Here is a 21,102-nt window from a genome sequence, read left to right on the forward strand (position 1 = left end):
TTGCAAAAATAATTTTTGAAAAATTCCATATAGTAAAGTTTCTGTGAGATGTACACTGGCAGTGTACGCAAGCAGGAAGTGGCCAGTGAGGAACATTATATACAAAAACAAAATAATTTTTTTTTTCCTTTTTTTTTAAATCTGTAAGGTAAAACATATTAGTTATAACATTGAAAAACACAAAATTAAACATTTTAATTTTAAATAGCATATGTTTTAATCCGTATTACTCCAACGCCCAATTTCGGATCAATTCTTAAATTTCGCACAATTATTTCTTCTACCTAACAACACAAGAATCAATTTAAAAATTTAACTAATTAGTTAATTAACTATTGGTTATAAATTAAATTGTTTGATATCTTAAACAATGGGAATTAATTGTACTTGACTGAAGTGGTGGAATAAGCTGAATTAGTCCCCTTTATAGATTGCTATCTGAGGCTCATTGAACACAAACATGAAATAGAACCAATAGGTAACTCTACAATCTTCCATATTTATAAACTCTTCGCTAGTAAAGTGGTTCCTGCTTTGGCTTGAGAAGGTCGTTCCCTTTTTTTTTTGATACATTTAAAAAGCGATCATCCAAATACCCCGTTCTTTCTCCCTATACACCTTTCCAACTGGTCCAGACAGATGATAGAATCATATTGCATTGAGAAAGCTAAAAGCATGAAATTTGCGCTACATAAAAACAATTGGTAAAAAATATCTCTAATCAGACAGAGTTATTATTGTTAGTCTAGTAATACAAATTTAATTACATGACTGATCCAAACTAATTGATACTCTTAATATAAGCTTTGAGTATTTTTTAGTATTTCGCTTTGATGCAAGAAGAGTGGCCAGGGTGACACAAACAAAAAGCTGAGCGAAGAAGCGGCCTATCTGCAACTGACCAAACCCACCCATGCCACGTTTGCGGCCGGCTTTTTAAAGCGATTGCGAGATGAGATCTTGCCGTTATCTGGAACAATATCTAACCAGTTCTTCGTGATGTAGACAATGTAACGTATTTTTTTAAAAAGCAATATTCGGCTTTGCTTACTTATACCTTCCTTTATTTCAAAAACGTTCTCAATGTTTTTACTAGGAACAACACCCGTAAAGTGATGGGACTCCCTGGTTGGGTGACGAGCAGCTTCATGCTTCCTTCTACAGGAGTCTACACTTTGGAGTCAGACATTTTCGCTGTCTTTGGTCTGTATGTCTTCGGGCGACACAAGCAGGTCACCTACCTGACCTTTGCTGGATCAATTATGTCCAAAATCAACACGGTTAGACAATCAATGATTCATGGGTTTTTGTGGTTTTTTTTTTCTAATAATACATTGATTAACATTGTCTTGTAACGAAAACCTTCAGTACCAACTGTTTTAACGAGAACTGCTGTTTAAAGGGTTTATATGAAATCATTGAAGGTCATTTAGGCTTCTTTAGTCACACAAGAAGTTGCAAAGGGAAAAGATCGTCTCTTTAGACGTAAATGTCACTGGATTAAATCATACAAAATACAATAAACGGTAATGAAAGAAAAATATAATCCTTAAGTGCATTTATTATGGCTTTTTTTTTTGTTATATACATGATGACTACTGTCATTTAATAAGGTCTAGAAGACGAAAATTATGTGTTTTTAGTGCCTTGCATCCAATTAAAAGTCACGTCGCGTACGCGTCTATGTCTCAAGAGAAGTGTAAACAGGAAGATTACTTACAAGACGACATAAAATATGACATCGTTTTTCATCACAGCAATCAATTTCGTCTAAAGCAGCTAAAGGAAGTTACAATTGGAATGTTTCGTCGAACTGTATGGACAAGCGTAAGACGTAATCATCTTCTTTTTTTTAAAGTAACGTCTCTATTTTAAAAGTTAAAATCCCGGCATGCCTCATAGTGACGTCAGGATGGAAACCTTCGTGAGAGAAAACGATTAGGCCAAACGGGTAGCGAAACAAGACTCCCGTGGGAGTACCTAATGTGTGAGAGAGTATTCTTATTGCACTGTGCGAGGTCTTAAAAGAGCTCCCCACGATCATGTCAACAATTCAGGTGCCATTCCTCAAGGGGCCGTTTCAACGATGGCGAACCCCCGCACGTTAAGCCTGGTACAGAGAAGAAAACTGACAGAGGTTCATGATGAGCTCGGTCTCTAGTCCTCGAGTCCGGAGTGTTTGAGTCAGTGACAGTTCGAGCATACACTCAAGTAAGGCCTTCTTCCAGACAGAACACACTGTTCAACAGGCTGTTGAGAGGGAGCTCGTTTTCGCCTTAGCTGCCCCAGTGTTTCAAGAGCCTGTGACTCGACTCTACCTGACAGCTTCAAAGAAAGAAGAAGATACGTTAAGAAATGTCTCTTTTTTTTTTTGTTTTTTTTTTGTTGTTGTTGTTTTCTAAGTGTCACGTGGTGTAGGCAGCAAAGTCTCAAGAGAAGTGTAAACACGGAGATTAGTAAAGCTTTGGCTTCTAGGAAATGGATATCTCGTTTGGGAATAGTAAATATATTAAGGCAGTTAAACAGAAATTAAATGTTTTTATCTTTTGTTTTTTTTTTCCGTTATGGGACTTTGTATACAGAAAAGACCAGTTTGGTTCAGGCTCCATATTCCATTTTATTCAGATAAGTTTGAAGCTTCATGTTCAGTCTACTTACAGAATTTGGGTTACAATGTCTATTATTACTTGTTATATGCAATCTTTTCATGATAGATAAACAGATAGATAGACAGAAAGACAAACGGACGGACAGACAAATTGATTGATAGATTGATTGATTGGTTGATTGATATATATTGTCAGGCAGACATATAGACAGGCAGACACAGAGAGAGACCTACAGAGAGAGAGATAGATAGATAGATAGATAGATAGATGATAGATAGATAGATAGATAGTTAGATAGATAGATAGATAGATAGATAGATAGATAGATAGATAGATAGATAGATAGATAGATAGATAGGTAGGTAGGTATGTAGATAGATAGATAGATAGATAGATAGATAGATAGATAGATAGATAGATAGATAGATAGATAGATAGATAGATAGGTAGGTATGTAGATAGATAGATAGATAGATAGATAGATAGATAGTTAGATAGATAGATAAGATAGATAGATAGATAGATAGATAGATAGATAGATAGATAGATAGATAGATAGATAGATAGATAGATAGATAGATAGATAGATAGATAGATAGGTAGGTATGTAGATAGATAGATAGATAGATAGATAGATAGATAGATAGATAGATAGATAAGATAGATAGATAGATAGATAGATAGATAGATAGATAGATAGATAGATAGATAGATAGATAGATAGATAGGTATACAGACAGACAGATAGAGATAGTTACAAATATAGATTGATGATAAAAAAACAAAATATCATGTAACATTAGTATTTCTTTTATTTTGTTTCTGATCTTAAGCTTTGTCATCGAACTGATATGCTGGTATGCGACGACATAGATAACGACTGTGATGGAAGAATAGATGAAGAGTTACTCTGGGAAAAAGGTATATATATAGTTCGTCCATCGTGGTTCGATGATAACCACTTTGTCATCCAGGGGGCTGAGGGCTTTGCACTGGGGTTTTATGCCTTCTCATGTGGCTGGAGAGATCTATGTGAGCCCGGAATGTCTTCCATTCTGTAGACGTGACCTGCCCATCGCAGCTGGGACTGCATCAGGATTGTGTGGATGCTTTGCAGACACGCTCTTCGAAGGACTTCTGTATCTGGTATTTTGTCTTGCCATTTGATATTTAGTAAGGAAAAGGTAATCTATATATAGATATCCATGACTTCATTGAGAGACAGGTGTTACGAATACTCGATCAAGTCTCTCTACAGCATTTAGGCATGTTTCAATAGAAAGTCAAACTATCAACATTGCTAGTCTTTGGAAACCTAATAAAATATCATATGCATTTCTAAATCCGTATGCTGGGACACATACGTACGCGTGCATCCAGGCCGGATTTAAGTGAGTAGAGGCCTAGGAGCAGAATTTTTGGGGAGGCCCCATGCCCCTACACTTTTTCGAAAGATTCGATAAAGATATTTTTTGTTTTTAATAAATAAATTTTTATATCTAAAATGCGAGCCATATTTTAGAAAGAAGAAATAGAGAAATAGATATAATATCATTTTCCTTTTTTTTATATTGTGGAGGGTAAAGTCCTCGGTTAACGCACTGCCGCAGAAATGGAGCTACATTTATATATCATAAGCACGCTACAAGTGGACAACCGTCAGGTTTAAATCTATAGTCAGTAAAAATGCGAAAAATAAATATTTCTGTGGAGGCCCCTCTCTTGTGGATACCCCTAGGCAGTAGCTCCACCTGTTCTCCACTAAATCCGACCCTGCGTGCTCCTTTTTCCTTAATATCGTTAGAGCACAGAACGAGTTTCCTAAATCAGCCAGTTTAACTACTGCGCATGATTACATTAACACAAAGGACTTCTTTCTTTTTTTTTCTTTTTTTTTTAAAGAAAATTTCTAATCTTAAGAAAAACAGTTTTTTTGTTTTGTTTTTCGTATCATTAAGCTAATTACAGGTTCGTTTCTTTATTTCCTTTATAGAATCAAATAGTTTGTTTTTTTCTGTACCGACTTTTCAGTACAACTGACGTCAGAGAGTTTTAACTCGACCTCAATATTTGATTGGTTCTTTATTGATTACACAAGTAGCTAATTCCTTTTTTTTTATTCCTTGTAGGAAGACTTAATAGACAGTGAGTCATGTCTACTATATGACTAAACCAATTCAGCTCTCATCTCTTCACACTATTGAGGACTTTGTTCTTTTTGTCAGCCAGATTGTTGACTTGTAACAGTATAAACTCATTTGTCTTATTTTCCTGATTTCCTTTATTTATTAATTTTTTTACTCTCAAAAGGCTTGAATTCAGCCTCAGCGTTCAGTGTTCAACTTTCATAACCATATACTTCCTATATTAATAAGGCTAGTCTTCGAGTCCGAAGATTAATGAGGAATGCAGTATTTCCCGTGGCTGCGCAGTCCCAGCTGTGACCTACATATTTTGCCACATCCAGGGCAAGCATAACCATTGTCCGCAGGTGGTCGATTTAGATTTTCTTTTCGCCGTCTGCGTTTGTCTTCAGCAGCAGAATTTCTATAATTATAGAATATGTACCATACTAACATGATAAATTAATGATATGTCCCTAGATGACGATCTTGACCACAGAAAGAGCGAAGATGTCTGTTACAACCCCCAACCAAAACGTAAGTTGTCTAAATGGTTAATATAATTACTAGCCAATCAATCTGTCCAAGTTATTTTCAGAATAAAATAAATTCTTAAGTAATGTTTACCTTAAGACCTTAAAGTTAAGTTTCACTTTCATAACCTGATATTCCTGGGAGAGATATTGGAGAGATATTTTTTCTAGCTGACATAGAAGAGAGCACCTGAGAACGAGACAGCTGGAGGTCACAAAGGCCGCGGGATACGACCAAAAGAAAATCCGCTGCTGAGGACAGACGCAGATGACGAAAAGAAAATCTTAATCGACCACCGGCGAACAATGGTTATGCTTGCCCTTGATGTGGCAAAATATGTAGGTCACAGATGTTTCGCTGCATAGCCACGGGAGATAATGCATTCTCCATTAATGTTCGGCCTCGAAGACAAGCCTTATTATTATTGTAGGCAAGGGGTAACGATGGTTTTATGGTAACATCGCGATGACCCACTGTCTTTACTTTCCCCAAAGCTCAAATACTCATTAGAGTTGATGGGACTTAGAGGGTTCTCAAAAATCTACAAAATGTTGATCCCATTCTTTACTAATAATCCTATCTGAGATCCCTCCAACGCTTTCTCATTTATCAAATCAACTTGATTAAATGATTAATGTCAAATAATTTAATATCCAGGAAGCCCGCCTCCTGATACACTTTCAACCAATATGACACTTTCATCGGTACCTGGTAAGGCAATTTTTCACTTTAGTTTTATTGTATATCTTGCATGTTTTTACAGAGATGAACTCAATATAAATTTCAGTTATAAATACAAGCTAACAAAGTAAACAGGCTATTGTCTCACATGTCTTTTACTTGTAAACTATTTCAAAGATAACTTTTAATAGTATAGAAGAGAAGGTGGACCTTTAAAAGGAGGCATTATGCAATTTTCAGATAAACGTCCTGTGAACCGTCATCAAACTCAGACTGGAATACCAATAAAGGTTGTAGATTTTAAAAAAAATCATTTCATACCGTCCATCGCGAATTATTCTGGAAAAAAGCAAGACTGTATGTCATCCCGCTATATTTGTACGGACTTTGCGAAATCTTTACAACAAATCAAGCATTAGTGTTAAAACAAACGATGGAATTACGGAGTTGTTCAACATCGAGACCCGTGTGTCTTATTCCAATTGCTCTGATAGCCGTCATGTCATGAAAAAAACACGTGAATCCGATTTTATTGTTTATCTCTTTGCATGAGTCAGACCGAATGAAATACAGGGACTTAGCAGACGATATAACATTAATCTGGAATACGATCAAATATATATAAAAGATGATAGAGAGCCTTGATAAATTGGTCTCCGATAAATGTTGACAAAACCAAAGTTATGCACATTGGTCACGGTTTAACATTTACCAGAGGTTGAAAAGTTCCACTATTTAATCTGGCGTTATCAAAAATCAATGGAGACGCCTATCACTATACAATGATTGTCCCATCGGACACCTACGCTTTACCAAAGTCAGCCATAACATGGAAGCTAAAAAGAGGAAAGCGAAAACGTGTCCACGTACTGTCCCTTGATATTCATCGTATGGGTCCCCTGACAGTTTCTGTAATTTCTGTAACTTGACATCTGTGGACATTGCCTATGACTGATCTCTGCGGAGAGAGCTTACCACTCTCTGCGCCGAATGTGGGGAAGGACTCTAGGTCTATTTATGTATTGGAGATTTCCATTTATGATTGAAAAACTATAAATAGCTAGTTTTTTGCTGTAATTGGTGTATATAATATGATGAAGTTCAATGCTCCCCTAACTTGGAGAGTCTTTGATAAAGTTTATTTAATGCATTGCAGAATCGCATTGGTTTAGCTCTTTGATTTGTTGCATAAAATTATTTTAATACGAATTAACCATTATAATTTCGCTCGACGACATTGGAAGTACTAGAAATATATTTAAAACTAACGTGAAATTTTGAGATTCAATTTAGCGCCTTTTACATTTATCATGAAAACTCCTTATAGTCTAAAACTACATGTATTGCCCTGTATGACATTTAAGTGAACTCCGTACTAAAATATATTGCTCATTGATTTTTAAAACTCACATATTGTTTCCAATGCAATTACTTTTGCTTTTATACACTAGTCGACCGGCGGCCGCAGTGAGCCCCGCACTTTCATAGGACCCTCGCTAATTCTAGGTGTAATTTATTAAATTAAACTATTTTATAACTTATAACAGATTTCCCATGGCCTCGTATCGATTTACCTGGAGTTCCTGGAAATTTTCTGAAATTGCAAAATATACGAAAAAGTCCTGGAAATATACCGAAATTATTAAAATATTTCGAAAACTCATACATATCTCTTGAAATATATAGACAAAAATTGTCATTATGGGGTGTCATTCAACATGGAAAACGCCAATCCTACGCGAGATAAAAATAAAAGGCATTATACAATACCCGTAATTGTGGAATCTAGTGAAAGAAGCTTCTAGCACCTCAAACTAATTAAGAATTACTTGAGGTCAACAATTCTCGTACATAGATTGAAACATTTGGTACTTCTTGATATTGAGCGCGATCTATATAGGAAACTGAATTCTTTTGATATACTGTATGACTTCGATACACGCAAGGCTCGTGTAGTAAATCTGTAGGTAGTAAAGAATGAATAAAATTCAAAGACGAATTTATTTTCTAATACAAACTCTTAATTTTCACTTATTATTCGTATCCTTACCCAAACTGGACGAAATCCGTTTCGCATTAGGCCCACAATGGTTAAGTCCGGCCCTGCTATTTAGTGACGGGTGAATACAAAGTAGATAACTTGTTCTCTTTCCATGATTTCTTGGTCACAATGGTTAAGTCCGGCCCTGCTAATTAGTGACGGGTGAATACTACTTGTTCTCCCCCAACCCCTTTTTTTTTTCGCCTCAAAATTTACATGGGGGTAAATCTAGTCCGTCCGACTTGCAGAAATAAAAGAGTGATCTTTCTATTACTTGGTGTCCAAACTCTTGAACCATGAAAAGAATTATATATATATATAGATAGATAGATAGATAGATTAATAGATAGATAGATAGATAGATAGATAGATAGATAGATATAGATATAGATAGATTATAATACGTCTTGCTCAAGAAAAATGGTCGCCCCCACCTCTGTTATGTGGATGTAATAAAACGAGACCTCAAAACAATAAACGTTGATACTGACCATTGGGAAGACAGAGCCCTCGAGACCGCACTAGTTGGAGTGAGACAGTGACCAAGAAAGCTTTCATCATCACTCCTTTGAGTTGCTCATGGAACATAGGGCCTCGACAAAAACACGCCACTCTCAACGGTCTCTTGCTAGCTTTTTGATGGTGTCCCAGTTCTTCCCGGTCTTCTCTGCTTCTTCAAGTACACTGCGTCGACTTTCCCTGCATAGCTTCATAAGTCTCCTTTGTGTAGCTCTACTTTCGCCTCTGACAATGTTTAGTGTTTGTGCTTTTGTTCTGGTTTCTATAACACTATTTTTTTCCATGGACAGGTTGTTAGCCTATCGCACAACCCCTGTGTCCCGGGGAGGGGGAAGCACCTTTTGTCTGGCCTCTTTCCTAACAGACCTGTCCGGCTTGGTAGTACCTGCCAGGAGTGATGAGCTCCCGCCGGTATAGCTCTGAGGGTCATTGAGGCACTCAAGCTGTCACACCACGGCAAGGTATGTGCATCAGGTGACAGAAGAAAGCTTTGGACAGTGACAAAACATGGGCCTCAGCTCTAGAAGAAAAGAGTGCCATACGAAAAATGGCCAGCTCCTCTACCACCAAAGCGAACGTCACCTTGACATGCAGCATATGTGGACGGGAGTGTCTCTCCAAACTAGGGCTCCACAGTCACATGAAAAGTGTTCGAGATGAACCATAGTCGTTCTACGACTGAAGGAGGCCAGACTGATTATATAAAATAACTTTTTTAGTGCTTTCCTTTTTTATTACTAATATTTAAATATCATATATTATATATCATTTTTATTGTTATTTGTAATTGTTTTTTTAACATTTTAAATTTAATTTTTATCTATTTTGTAATGGAATCCAGTAACACCTGAGATACACAGATTTGTCAATATTAAAGGCCGGGGCACAGCACCTGGAAGCGGTAAAATATTATCTTTTTAATACAAAGTTTTTATCAACTCATCTGTCTGTCTGTCAGTCTGTCAGTCTGTCTGTCTGTCAGTCTGTCGGTCTGGTTGTAAGTTTGTTCACGTTATTTCTCCCACACCAATCCTCGGATCAAGTTGCAATTTTGCACAATTATTTCTTTTACCTGACAACACAAGAATAAATAAAAAAAAAGAACCATTTAATTAATTACCTATTGGTAATTTATTATTTTATTTGGTATCTTGAAAGGGGAAAGAAATTGTACTTGACTGATGTGGTGGTGTAAGCTGTATCTATAGAGTTCTCGGAAACTAACAATTATATTTCTTCATAACTGAGAATCAGTAATATTCCTTTTGCATAATTCTGCCCTCATGCAAATACAAGATACATTCTTTCTTTTATTAATTAGTAACTTTATTAGTAATTAAAAAAAATATTTTTTTTATTATATCATATCTTTATCATAGTCTAACGGGAAGATAAATAGTTATTTATTAGACCAGCTGTATGCAAAATATAATAATATAATAATAATATTATGTATAGAAAAAATAAAAATAATCCCTTCCATTCGAGACGTTACCTTCCCATAATATAGATGAACATGCAGATGGCGGTAAAGTCCAGCATAAAATAGTATTGATGTAACCTTGCCTTGAACCAGTGCTTGAGGTGCGCACTAGCGCACCGTTGAACGTAAACAGGAGGACACTAGAATGGAGAGAAGAACAGCGCAACAGGGATTGTAAAGAGTCTGAATGTTTTGGAAACAGCTTTTGTACTGCCTGAAGGTTGTAGTAGGGACCTGGAGCGAAGCGATGAAGGCTGTCGTTGGTCCACATTCGGGTTAAGTAGCAAAGGACTGGTATACTTAGTAGCAAGACCCTGAGAAAGCTGAAGGATGTTATGTGTTTGTCCTAGTGAATAAACACCTGTATTTATTTCCTGTTAAACTGTGTTGAGTTGTCTGCCTTACGTTGAGTGCCTACCCTGAGTTACAACAGTAAATACTCCACGTAAGAGAATTATTAAATCAGATGTGCTTAAACTTAATTAATTTTTGTTGTTTCCAGGCGACATGAGACCTACAGAATTTCCTTTTGTACAAGGTGAGAACCTTTTCTTTTAAAATACTTTTATTATCATTGCTCTTGCACTGACAAAAACACTAAATGGTTTCAATTATGTATAATTAGCAGTACTAACAGTAAAAGGAGTACACAAGGGGAACAGAGTACACAATTTGGAACATAGTACACAAAAGAAATAGAATTTACTAATTGAACTAAACTCAAAGTAAACAAAGAACTCAATGTAAACATAGAACTCAAAGGAAACAACAAACTCAAAGTAAAAATAGAACTCAAATTAAACAAAGAACTCAGAGTAAACATAGAACTAAAAAGAAACAAAGAACTCAAAGGAAATACAGAACTCAAAATAAACGCAGAACTCAAAGGAAACATAGAACTCAAAGTAAACATAGAACTCAAAGTAAACACAGAACTCAAAGTAAACACAGAACTCAAAGTAAACGCAGAACTCAAAGGAAACAAAACTCAAAGGAAACAAAAAATCTCACAGTAACGCAGAACTCAAAGTAAACGCATAACTCAAAGTAAACACAGAACTCAAAGTAAATGCAGAACTCAAAGTAAATGCAGAACTCAAAGGAAACAAAGAACTTAAAGTAAACGCAGAACTCAAAGGAAACAAAAAACTCAAAGGAAACGCAGAACTCAAAGTAAATGCAGAACTCAAAGTAAATGCAGAACTCAAAGGAAACAAAGAACTTAAAGTAAACGCAGAACTCAAAGGAAACAAAAAACTCAAAGGAAACGCAGAACTCAAAGTAAACACAGAACTCAAAGTAAACGCAGAACTCAAAGAAAACAAAGAACTCAAAGTAAACACAGAACTCAAAGTAAACGCAGAACTCAAAGAAAACAAAAAACTCAAAGTAAACACAGAACTCAAAGTAAACGCAGAACTCAAAGAAAACAAAGAACTCAAAGGAAACAAAGAACTCAAACGAAACAAAGAACTCAAAGTAAACGCAGAACTCAAAGTAAACACAAAACTCAAAGTAAACACAGAACTCAAAGTAAACGCAGAACTCAAAGAAAAGAAAGAACTCAAAGTAAACACAGAACTCAAAGTAAATGCAGAACTCAAAGGAAACAAAAAACTCAAAGTAAACACAAAACTCAAAGTAAACGCAGAACTCAACTCAACTCGGAAAACAAAGAACTCAAAGGAAACAAAGAACTCAAAGGAAACAAAGAACTCAAAGGAAACGCAGAACTCAAAGTAAACACAGAACTCAAAGAAAACAAAGAACCCAAAGGAAATACAGAACTCAAAGTAAACGCAGAAATCAAAGGAAACGCAGAACTCAAAGTAAACGCAGAACTCAAATGAAACAAAACTCAAAGGAAACAAAGAACTCAAAATAAACGCAGAACTCAAAGTAAACACAAAACTCAAAGTAAACACAGAACTCAAAGTAAACGCAGAACTCAAAGAAAACAAAGAACTCAAAGTAAACACAGAACTCAAAGTAAACGCAGAACTCAAAGGAAACAAAAAACTCAAAGGAAACACAGAACTCAAAGTAAACGCAGAACTCAAAGGAAACAAAGAACTCAAAGGAAACAAAGAACTCAGTGTAAAAAAACTCAAAGGAAACAAAGAACTCAAAGTAAACAAAGAACTCAAACGAAACAAAGAACTCAAAGTAAACAAAGAACTCAAAGAAAACAAAGAACTCAAAGAAAAAAAAGAACTCAAAGTAAAGAAAGAACTCAAAGTGAAAAAAGAACTCAAAGGAAATAAATTACTCAAAGTAAAAAAAGAACTCAAAGTGAAAAAAAGAGCTCAAAGGAAACAAAGAACTCAAAAGAAACAAAGTGCTGAACGTAAAAGTAAACCTAGAACTAAAAAACAACAACAAAGAACTCAAACAGAATAAACAAATTTAAAAAATAATAATAAAGTACATACGATCAATAAAGTACATTGTATTCTACTGACTTCGGAAGTTTTGAAACCTGAGCGCTGCTGTACTGGTCCTATAAGCCAATTGTATTCAACTAACAAGGTTACAAAGACAGTTTGTGTGGAAACAAAACTCAAAATCGGCCCCCAAAATTGGTCCATCCAGGAAGGTAAAAAGGCAGGTTTCAAAATTTTCAGAAAGAATATTGGAACGAAATTCTATCTAAAGCAAATGACAGAGAAAAATGGAAAAAAAAAAGGTTGACAGATCCTGTGTGGTGCCCCAACGGTCCAGCATACCAAGGGATAGGTGAAAATGAATGTCAAGATGGATGTGAACCAGGTCTAACTGATGTCTTATAATGAGTATCTTATTGATCTCATTGTTTTGTAAAGGGTCTATCTCTTATTCAAAGCCTCAAGATAAAAAAAAATTCTTATTTATTTATTTTTTATTTAGTGTTCCGGTTATATTATCGATATATGGATTTGAAGTTCACTCGATAATATGAAAAACTACTTATCAATTGTTGTTTTAAATTATTTTTCACTGTTATACATACTAAATAATTTTTTTCTTTTTAAAAAAAAACCAAAGATATTTTTTTTTGTAAATTTAGTAGTTATTATGACATAACTTAGCAATACAGTTGTAAAAAAAAATTTTTTTTTTGTACCCAAAATCTAATATCAATTGCATAAATGTGTTAAAAAATGGTAAAAGGTCGTCTCTCTTACTAAAAAGCCTCATGTGTTTGTTACTATTAATAGTAAATAGTTGTAAAAATGGGGTATTTTTATGAAAAAAACTGCTTGCATATTTTATTCTAAAAAATTAGAATTTTCGCTTTCAGAAAAGAACAAGGTAGCCGTTGTATCAGAACTTCGAATGGTCTAAAATACTATGATGTCGGATTTTCACTACCTTTTCTAGTTTACGAGATCTAAACGTGACGGACGGACGGACAGATATTCCACACGTTTATTTATTATTATTTTATTTCTTTTATAAAACAACATGCAGTAACTCTTTTTTTTTTACATTCTAGATCCTGAACATATTGGCTACTGGAGCGATTGGAGGTGTACCAGAAATTGCAGAGATTCGAATCAACATAGACATAGGTAGACGCAGTGCTTTTATGGCGAAAAAATAGGTGCCGATACTCAGCGATGAATTGCCTAACTTTTAACTACTAATAAATTATTATTAAACGTTATTGTTATTGGCCTCCTTCAGTCGTAGAACGACTATGGTTCATCTCAGAGCACACTTCCTCGTGTGGAGCCCTATTTTGGAGAGACACTCCCGTCCACAGATAGCGCAGGTTAAGGTGGATTTTGCTTTAGTGGTAGAGGAGCTTAATAAACGTTAAAATACAAGAAAAGTAATAAGTTTTTCCCCAATTGAAAAAAGGTGCCGGCACGCCGTACTGGTGCGTACCATCACAAAAACAAAAGCACCGGATGGACGTGTCAAAGAGAGATTGAAAGATGAAATACTAATTAAACTGCAAATATTGACTATTATTATTGGTCTCCTTCTAACGTAGAGCGACTACGGTTCATCTCGAACACTTTTTCATATGGCTGTGCAGCCCTATTTTGGAGAGACACCCCCGTCCACATAAATTGCAGGTCAAGGTGGCTTTCGGGTTGGTGGAAGAGGTGACGGCCATTTTTCGTATGGCACGCTTTTCTTTAAGAGCTGAGGCCAAATGTTTTCTCGCTGTCCTTAGCTTTCTTGGTCACCATCTCTCTCCAACTAGTTTGGTCTAAGGCTTCCCTGGTGTCAGTATCAATGTTCACTGTTTTAAATCTTGTTTTATCACATACACGTAACGGATGTTTATAGATATATAGATATTACCTTACAGCAGTGTTTCCCAAACTGTGTTCCGCGGAACCCTTATGTTTTACGCGGCCTGAATATGTGTTTCGAGAACTACTGGAATAATAAACTATTAGGTCACAACGTAAATTAATCTCTTATAAAAAAAATAAGCAAAGTGTTCCTCTTAATACTAAGAATGTGCGAAGTGTTCTATTAAAGAGAAATTTGGGAAACACTGCCTTACAGTATACCTAACCCAATGTTTCCCAACTTGTGTACAGCGAAACCCTAATGTCCCGTAAAGCCTGAATAGGTGTTCCACTAACTAATGGAATAATTAACTAGTAGCAGTAGGCTACCACGTGAAATAACCTAAAAAAAAATAAGCAAAGTGTTCCGCTAAATGCTCAGAATGTGAGAGGTGTTCCGTTAAGGAAAACGTTTGGGAACCACTGATCAAACAGAAGCAGTTCTACATCGTGATATAATAAAGTATTTAATCTAGTAGTGGCGCCAAACTGACGACTGTAAGATGTGAGATGTTAAGCTGAGAGGCTACAACCGCTTGACTACGGCTTGGAACCACCAATGTCGGAAAGGGGGGGGGGCTCGAGCTTGTAACCCGACTCGAAAAGAGTTGCGTTTTCTGAGCGCCTAAAGACTGCACGGAAACCTCCAACCAGATACCCATCATCCCTCTGTCCAGCAAAAGAGACTCTGCCTTAGCGCACTGCACATTATATGTTTGTTTTTCAAAAGGTTTTACATGGGAGCGGGCAGGATTGAACCCTCGACCATCGATAAATCCAAACGATAGTCCAGCGCGCAAACCGCACGACCAGGCAGCCATCCATTCTATAACCATGAAAGATGCACTATACAGAAGCCAGTTAATAAATAATAATAAATAACATGAGAAACGTCATGAGTCTATGTTCTGTCGCCTAGATCGAGAACTAGGTACACTATGTCTAGTTGCCAATCTTTCATTCCATCTCAATTCATACTTATTCTTTTTCAACACCCTGCTCTCCACGCCATTGTACCACTTTGTTGTTGTATGTATGTCCCTTAGATCATGTTTACCAACGGAATCACTAAAAGGCAACAAGGATTGCTACAATCTTGAAGAGAAAAGACCAAGCCACTGTTATATCGGAGTCACTTGCCCCTCAGGTAATAGGGTATTTTGTAGCTTAGCATGGACTACCTGTTACAAAGCTTCTATCATCTCACTGTCTCTCTCTCTGTCTGGTACAAATTCTAAACACGTTTTTTTCAGCCACCATTCAGTGATCAATTTGAAAATTTGCACAATTATTTATTGTCCCTAACAATGCACGAATCTATAAAAAATAATTAATAAACCAATCCGATAAAGTATGGCGGCCTTGTTTGCTTCATAAGATAAAGAGCCTTAGGGTTGCGGTGACGGATATATTACTGGATAAGAGAGTTTCTACAAGGGCGTACAATAAGAGCCAGGATTTATGGCAAAGTCTCATGGGAATTAACCCAGGGCTCCATCCTTTCATGAGTCCTTTTCTTGGCCTTAATACATGACTTTCCGGCTCAGCTAAAATGCCAGACGCTGGTATACGCTGGTATACGCTAATGATATTGTCCTTTGGAAATCCGGAAGGAGCGCCACCACAATACAAAAAGTGTTCTTCTTAGATTTCCACACGCTCTTTTTCTTTTGTAACTCCTTCGTGACACTCACATACAGTGCTAGATTTCTTTACATTTTGGATTGTCTTTAGAAATATCCTCGAGACGTGGCTTGGTTAACACACATGACGCTAATTCGGGATCTGGGGAGTTTTATAATGGAATTAAAAAAAGGGCAAATTTGATGCTTCTCAGCACCTGATACCCAGTCCGTTCCACACCACCCGCACATTGCCATGTACGCCTCTGATGCTAATGTATTACCTATGCCCTAGATTGCTCTAAATTCACCTGGGGACCAGGCTGCAAGAACAACTGCAGTAACTGCCAAGAGGACTGCGACCCTTTCTACGGCAACTGCACAAGATGTCGGCCCGGTTACATGTTCCCTATTAACGGTTGCCATGATCGTAAGTACCGGTTCTTTCAAAGTAGTAGTAACCGGTTAAGAGATGTACACTGTTGAGACATGTGGTAAAAGATCATGTGACTTGAACAGCCCAATGTCGCAAACTATAGTGTCACACATATTGTGGTGGCCGAGTGACAAAGCACTTGTCTTTGATGAGTCTCGAGTTCATACCTATGTGAAAAAAAATGGAAATTTTAAGTTTAAGATTTTAAGACAGCCCTTAGTTCATTCAAAAGTATGTGATTATTTTTTCATCACTGCAAAATTATTTTTTTTTAACTCTGCACAAAATAATTGCAATATAAAAAAAGGAAGAATTTTTTTTTTTAGTTTGGGGGGGGGGGGAGTATATCATTTTTATATTGGCCTCCTTCAGTCGTTGAACGACTATGGTTCATCTCGAACACTTTTTCACGTGGCTGTGGAGCCCTATTTTGGAGAGACACTCCCGTCCACATATACTGCATGTCAAGGTGACGTTCGCTTTGGTGGTAGAGTAGCCGGACGTTTTTTGTGTGGCACGCTTTTCTTCAAGAGCTGAGGTCGATGTTTTCTCACTGTCCATAGCTTTCTTGGTCACCGACTTTTAAAGTAGTGCGGTCTAAGGTTATGTCTTCCCAATGTCATTATATCATAAATACTATAGTATGGTATAGTGAAAAAAATTTTTTTTTTGTTTTTTTTTAAATTGTCAACTAGGCTCCCTTCTTAACAATGGCTGCGTCACATCGGTCTGTGCTAAAACATCTGTATGAACGCTTTGATACGACTACGTTATTCAAAAGCGACATAACCGAAAACACAACGAATAAAAACATATGTAATATATTACGTCCCTTACATCTTTACTAATACACACCTTGTAACAGTGTTGTTATTTTTTATTATATAATTTTGCTATCAATGTTACAAAAACAGTTTATGTGGAAGCACAAACTCAAAATCGGCCCCCCAAGTTCCCCCCCCCCCCAACACAGGCAGGTAAAAAGGCAGAATAAAATTCTATCAAAGACAAATGACAGAGAAGAATGGAGAAAGAAGGTTGACAGATCTTGTGTGGTGCCCCAGCGGTCCAGCAGACCAAAGGATAGGTGAAAGTGAATATGAAGTTAGATGTAAACCCAGCCTAACTGATGTCTTATAATGAATATCTAATTAATCGAATTGTTTTGTAAAGGGTTAATCTCTTATTCTTCAATAATAAAACATATAAGTAAAAATAATTCTTTAGTTAAGTGTACTATAGCTACTATGAAGCGCTGCAGTTCACGAGATAATATGAAAAACTACCTATTAATTGTTGTTTTAAATTATGTCCAACTAATACACATACCAAATAGATCTTTTTCTCTTTAAAAAAAAAATTAAATTTGTTTATGTGTGCAAATGTAGTATTTAGCATAACAGAACTTACTTAACTTAGCGATACAAATGTAAAAAAAAAAATTTGTCCAAAAATCTTAAACCTTTTGCATAAATGTGTTGAAAATTATTAATTACCGTGTTAGCTACTATTAATAGTAAATAGATGTACAAGTGGTGTATTTTTATGAAAAAACTGCTTTCATAAGGGATTTTAAAAATTTGATTTTTTCGCTTACAGAAAAGAAAAAAGTAGCCGTTGCATCAGAACTTTGAATGGTCTAAAATATTATGATGTCGGATTTTCACTATCTTTTTTAGTTTTCGAGATCTAAACGGGACGGCTGGACGGACGGACAGACATTCCACACAAAACTAATAGTGTCTTTTCCTTTTCGGGGGCCGCAAAGAGTAAATATAACCATGAAAATAAGAACATATTTAAACCTCATAAGACTAATGCGATCTAAAGGGCAGATGATGTTAAGGTCATCTGTTTCTATGAGTCACGGTAAACGAGGGTGTCATATAACCAGCACAATGACTACTAAAATAGAAATAGAACTGTTTCCTGGTCTCCCTTTCTACAGAAAGCTTGAGAAAGCAAACACACACCTTACGCAAGTCACAAGCTTCCCCCATCTTTTCTAAACAACTTATTACCAGATTTAAATTAAACATAGATATCACGTAATTTTTGAGTGTTTTTATCCACGGACGTCACATGACCGTTCGTTTTGGCGAATGAGGTCCATTGTACTTTGCTCTCTCCCAGTATCATTGTATCATATCCTATCTTCTGAACAGCGTGTGACGCAATGTCCTACGGTCAAGACTGTGAAGAGAGCTGCTTAAGGTTATGTGGTGGGGAGTGCCAGGATCACGTGACAGGAGCGTGCCCAAGTAAGTCAAGAACCACAACTCATAACACGTCACAATCATGTAAGAGCTATTCTCGAGGGAATGATACTTTTGAAAGCGCTCGAAATAGATAAACATTCCAATGGTATTTGATACACAGATTGAATATTACAATAACAATACTTAGATAGTACCATTCTTTTCTTCTTTTTTTGGGGGGAAGGGGAAGGGGGGTAACAAAACAAAAAAACTAGTTCGTTTGCCACACTGGGACAACTCTAGTTAGAAAGCTATAATTTTTTTTCAAGTAAAAAAAAATATATTTAAATTTAGCTAGAGTATTAGAAAGTATTTCTTTTACTGTTCGTCTTCTGGTATTTCCACATATTAAACGTATTATATTTTTTTAATAAGTTTAATAAATTAATGTTCAGATGTTAATGCCTAACATTGGAGTATTATAAAGTGTAGAAGATTAATAAATTCGCTAAATAAGCTATATTTTTCCAGGTTTGGGGGGGGGGGGGAGTAGGAAGGGTTGAATTGAACGCTGTAAATATGTCCTTTTTCTCTATAACTATATTCATTCATTAGTTATTAAGAGCAAAATAATTGCTCTATATGTAATATAAAAGTGGTATTGCATTTTTAAGAAGTATTTTTTAAAATGTTTTTCCTAGTATGTCTTTTCAAAAAAATATTAGATATATTCAGAGAATATTACAATGACTCTACGATATGAAAACATTTTCCCTTTCAGATATATACAGATGGTATCTCTATCTCCTGTGGCTGCTTATATTAATTCCCATATCTCTGGCCATCTATCTAAGGTACTTGGAGATTTTATTTGTCGGTCTAGATTATTAGTTTTTTCAGTGTATTGTATTAGGAACATGATCAATCACTGTAATGCACTAGGAACTGTTTCAATCAATGTATTGAAGTAGGAACTTTTTCAATCAGTGTATTGTAGTGGAAACTTGTTCAATCAATGTATTGTAGTGGAAACTTGTTCAATCAATGTATTGTAGTGGAAACTTGTTCAATCCATTTATTGTAGTGGAAATTTGTTCAATCAATGTATTGTAGTGGAAATTTGTTCAATCAATGTATTGTAGTGGAAATTTGTTCAATCAATGTATTGTAGTGGAAACTTGTTCAATCAATGTATTGTAGTGGAAATTTGTTCAATCAATGTATTGTAGTGGAAACTTGTTCAATCAATGTATTGTAGTGGAAATTTGTTCAATCAATGTATTGTAGTGGAAATTTGTTCAATCAATGTATTGTAGTGGAAATTTGTTCAATCAATGTATTGTAGTGGAAAGTTGTTCAATCAATGTATTGTAGTGGAAACTTGTTCAATCAATGTATTGTAGTGGAAATTTGTTCAATCAATGTATTGTAGTGGAAATTTGTTCAATCAATGTATTGTAGTGGAAACTTGTTCAATCAATGTATTGTAGTGGAAAGTTGTTCAATCAATGTATTGTAGTGGAAACTTGTTCAATCAATGTATTGAATAAATTGTGACAAAGCGTTGCATGAGGTTTGTGGGACATGTCCTCCGACAAAATGAATTACGCATAATAAGAGTTGCGATGACATCCTAGTACGTATGGAGGTCCTCAGAGCAGGTGGCAAGAGTCTTCAGATATTACCTGTGACATATTTTTGTGGAAACAGCTTGACGGCAAATGCGCCGAACGGCGCGGGAGGGTCTAAGTCAGTAAAAATAGCACATTAGGTTTTTGAAATAAAACTTTTTAATAGCAGGAAAATGCACTGTAAATACCTCAATACCAGAAATAGTGCCTGGCGGCGGGGTTCCGACCCGCACTGGGGGAGCTCCTAGCGCTCCACCAGACCCCCTTGCTAGTTATGGCCGGGAATCTACAATTTTCCCACTAACTCCAGGAAGAACCAATTCTAGGGCACAATAAACGTCTTCCGAAAGAATGAAGAATCAGAATGTAATAAAGATTATGTACTCACAAACACATACATACATATAACAAAAAATTTCGCTGGGGGGGGGGAGAAAAACATCCCCCCCCCCAAACCCCACCCCCGAAAAAAATCCTGACTACGCCCATGTATATTTATATATATATATATATATATATATATAGTGAGAGAGAGAGAGAGGAAGAGGGAGAGGGAGCTAGAGACAAGAAGAAGAAAAAATGAGAGATAGGAATAAATCAGAGAGTCTGTCTTCCAGAATGAGAAAACAGACAATAGGAGTTAGAAAGAATGAGTTTTAAATTTATCTTTGTTCATTTTTTTTCTCCTTTCCAGAGGGAGCTACGCCAAAGAGTGACACCAAGAAACGTCTGCTGAAACTGATCCCTGTGTTACATACATCAACTTAGTAACAGTTGAACCATTCGCTGACCTAAATAGAATATACTTGATAACAAACTACAATTGTGTCTTATCTTATCTTATTGTAAAATACAGACGTTACTTCAAAAAAGAAGATGATGATTACGTCCTACGCGTCATGCATCTAGTAATGCGTTTTAACCAATGACTTAAAT

At 36.0% G+C, this 21,102-nt stretch overlaps 1 protein-coding gene across 1 annotated transcript in view; it reads left to right on the forward strand.

The window, feature by feature from the left end:
• LOC106072961 (uncharacterized) overlaps positions 1-21,102 on the forward strand; it is a 77,300-nt gene extending 56,198 nt beyond the window's left edge. The window contains exons 24-35 of the mRNA XM_056017486.1: positions 1,097-1,280; positions 3,443-3,530; positions 5,213-5,269; positions 5,924-5,977; positions 9,349-9,408; positions 10,493-10,528; positions 13,466-13,541; positions 15,326-15,426; positions 16,197-16,331; positions 18,503-18,598; positions 19,317-19,389; positions 20,861-21,102. Of these exons, the coding sequence (XP_055873461.1) occupies positions 1,097-1,280; positions 3,443-3,530; positions 5,213-5,269; positions 5,924-5,977; positions 9,349-9,408; positions 10,493-10,528; positions 13,466-13,541; positions 15,326-15,426; positions 16,197-16,331; positions 18,503-18,598; positions 19,317-19,389; positions 20,861-20,882 (982 nt within the window). The 3' untranslated portion in view covers positions 20,883-21,102. The remainder of the gene's footprint in view (positions 1-1,096; positions 1,281-3,442; positions 3,531-5,212; positions 5,270-5,923; positions 5,978-9,348; positions 9,409-10,492; positions 10,529-13,465; positions 13,542-15,325; positions 15,427-16,196; positions 16,332-18,502; positions 18,599-19,316; positions 19,390-20,860) is intronic.

Source organism: Biomphalaria glabrata, chromosome 18, assembly GCF_947242115.1.
Source record: "Biomphalaria glabrata chromosome 18, xgBioGlab47.1, whole genome shotgun sequence".
In the NCBI taxonomy this organism is placed as follows: domain Eukaryota; kingdom Metazoa; phylum Mollusca; class Gastropoda; family Planorbidae; genus Biomphalaria; species Biomphalaria glabrata.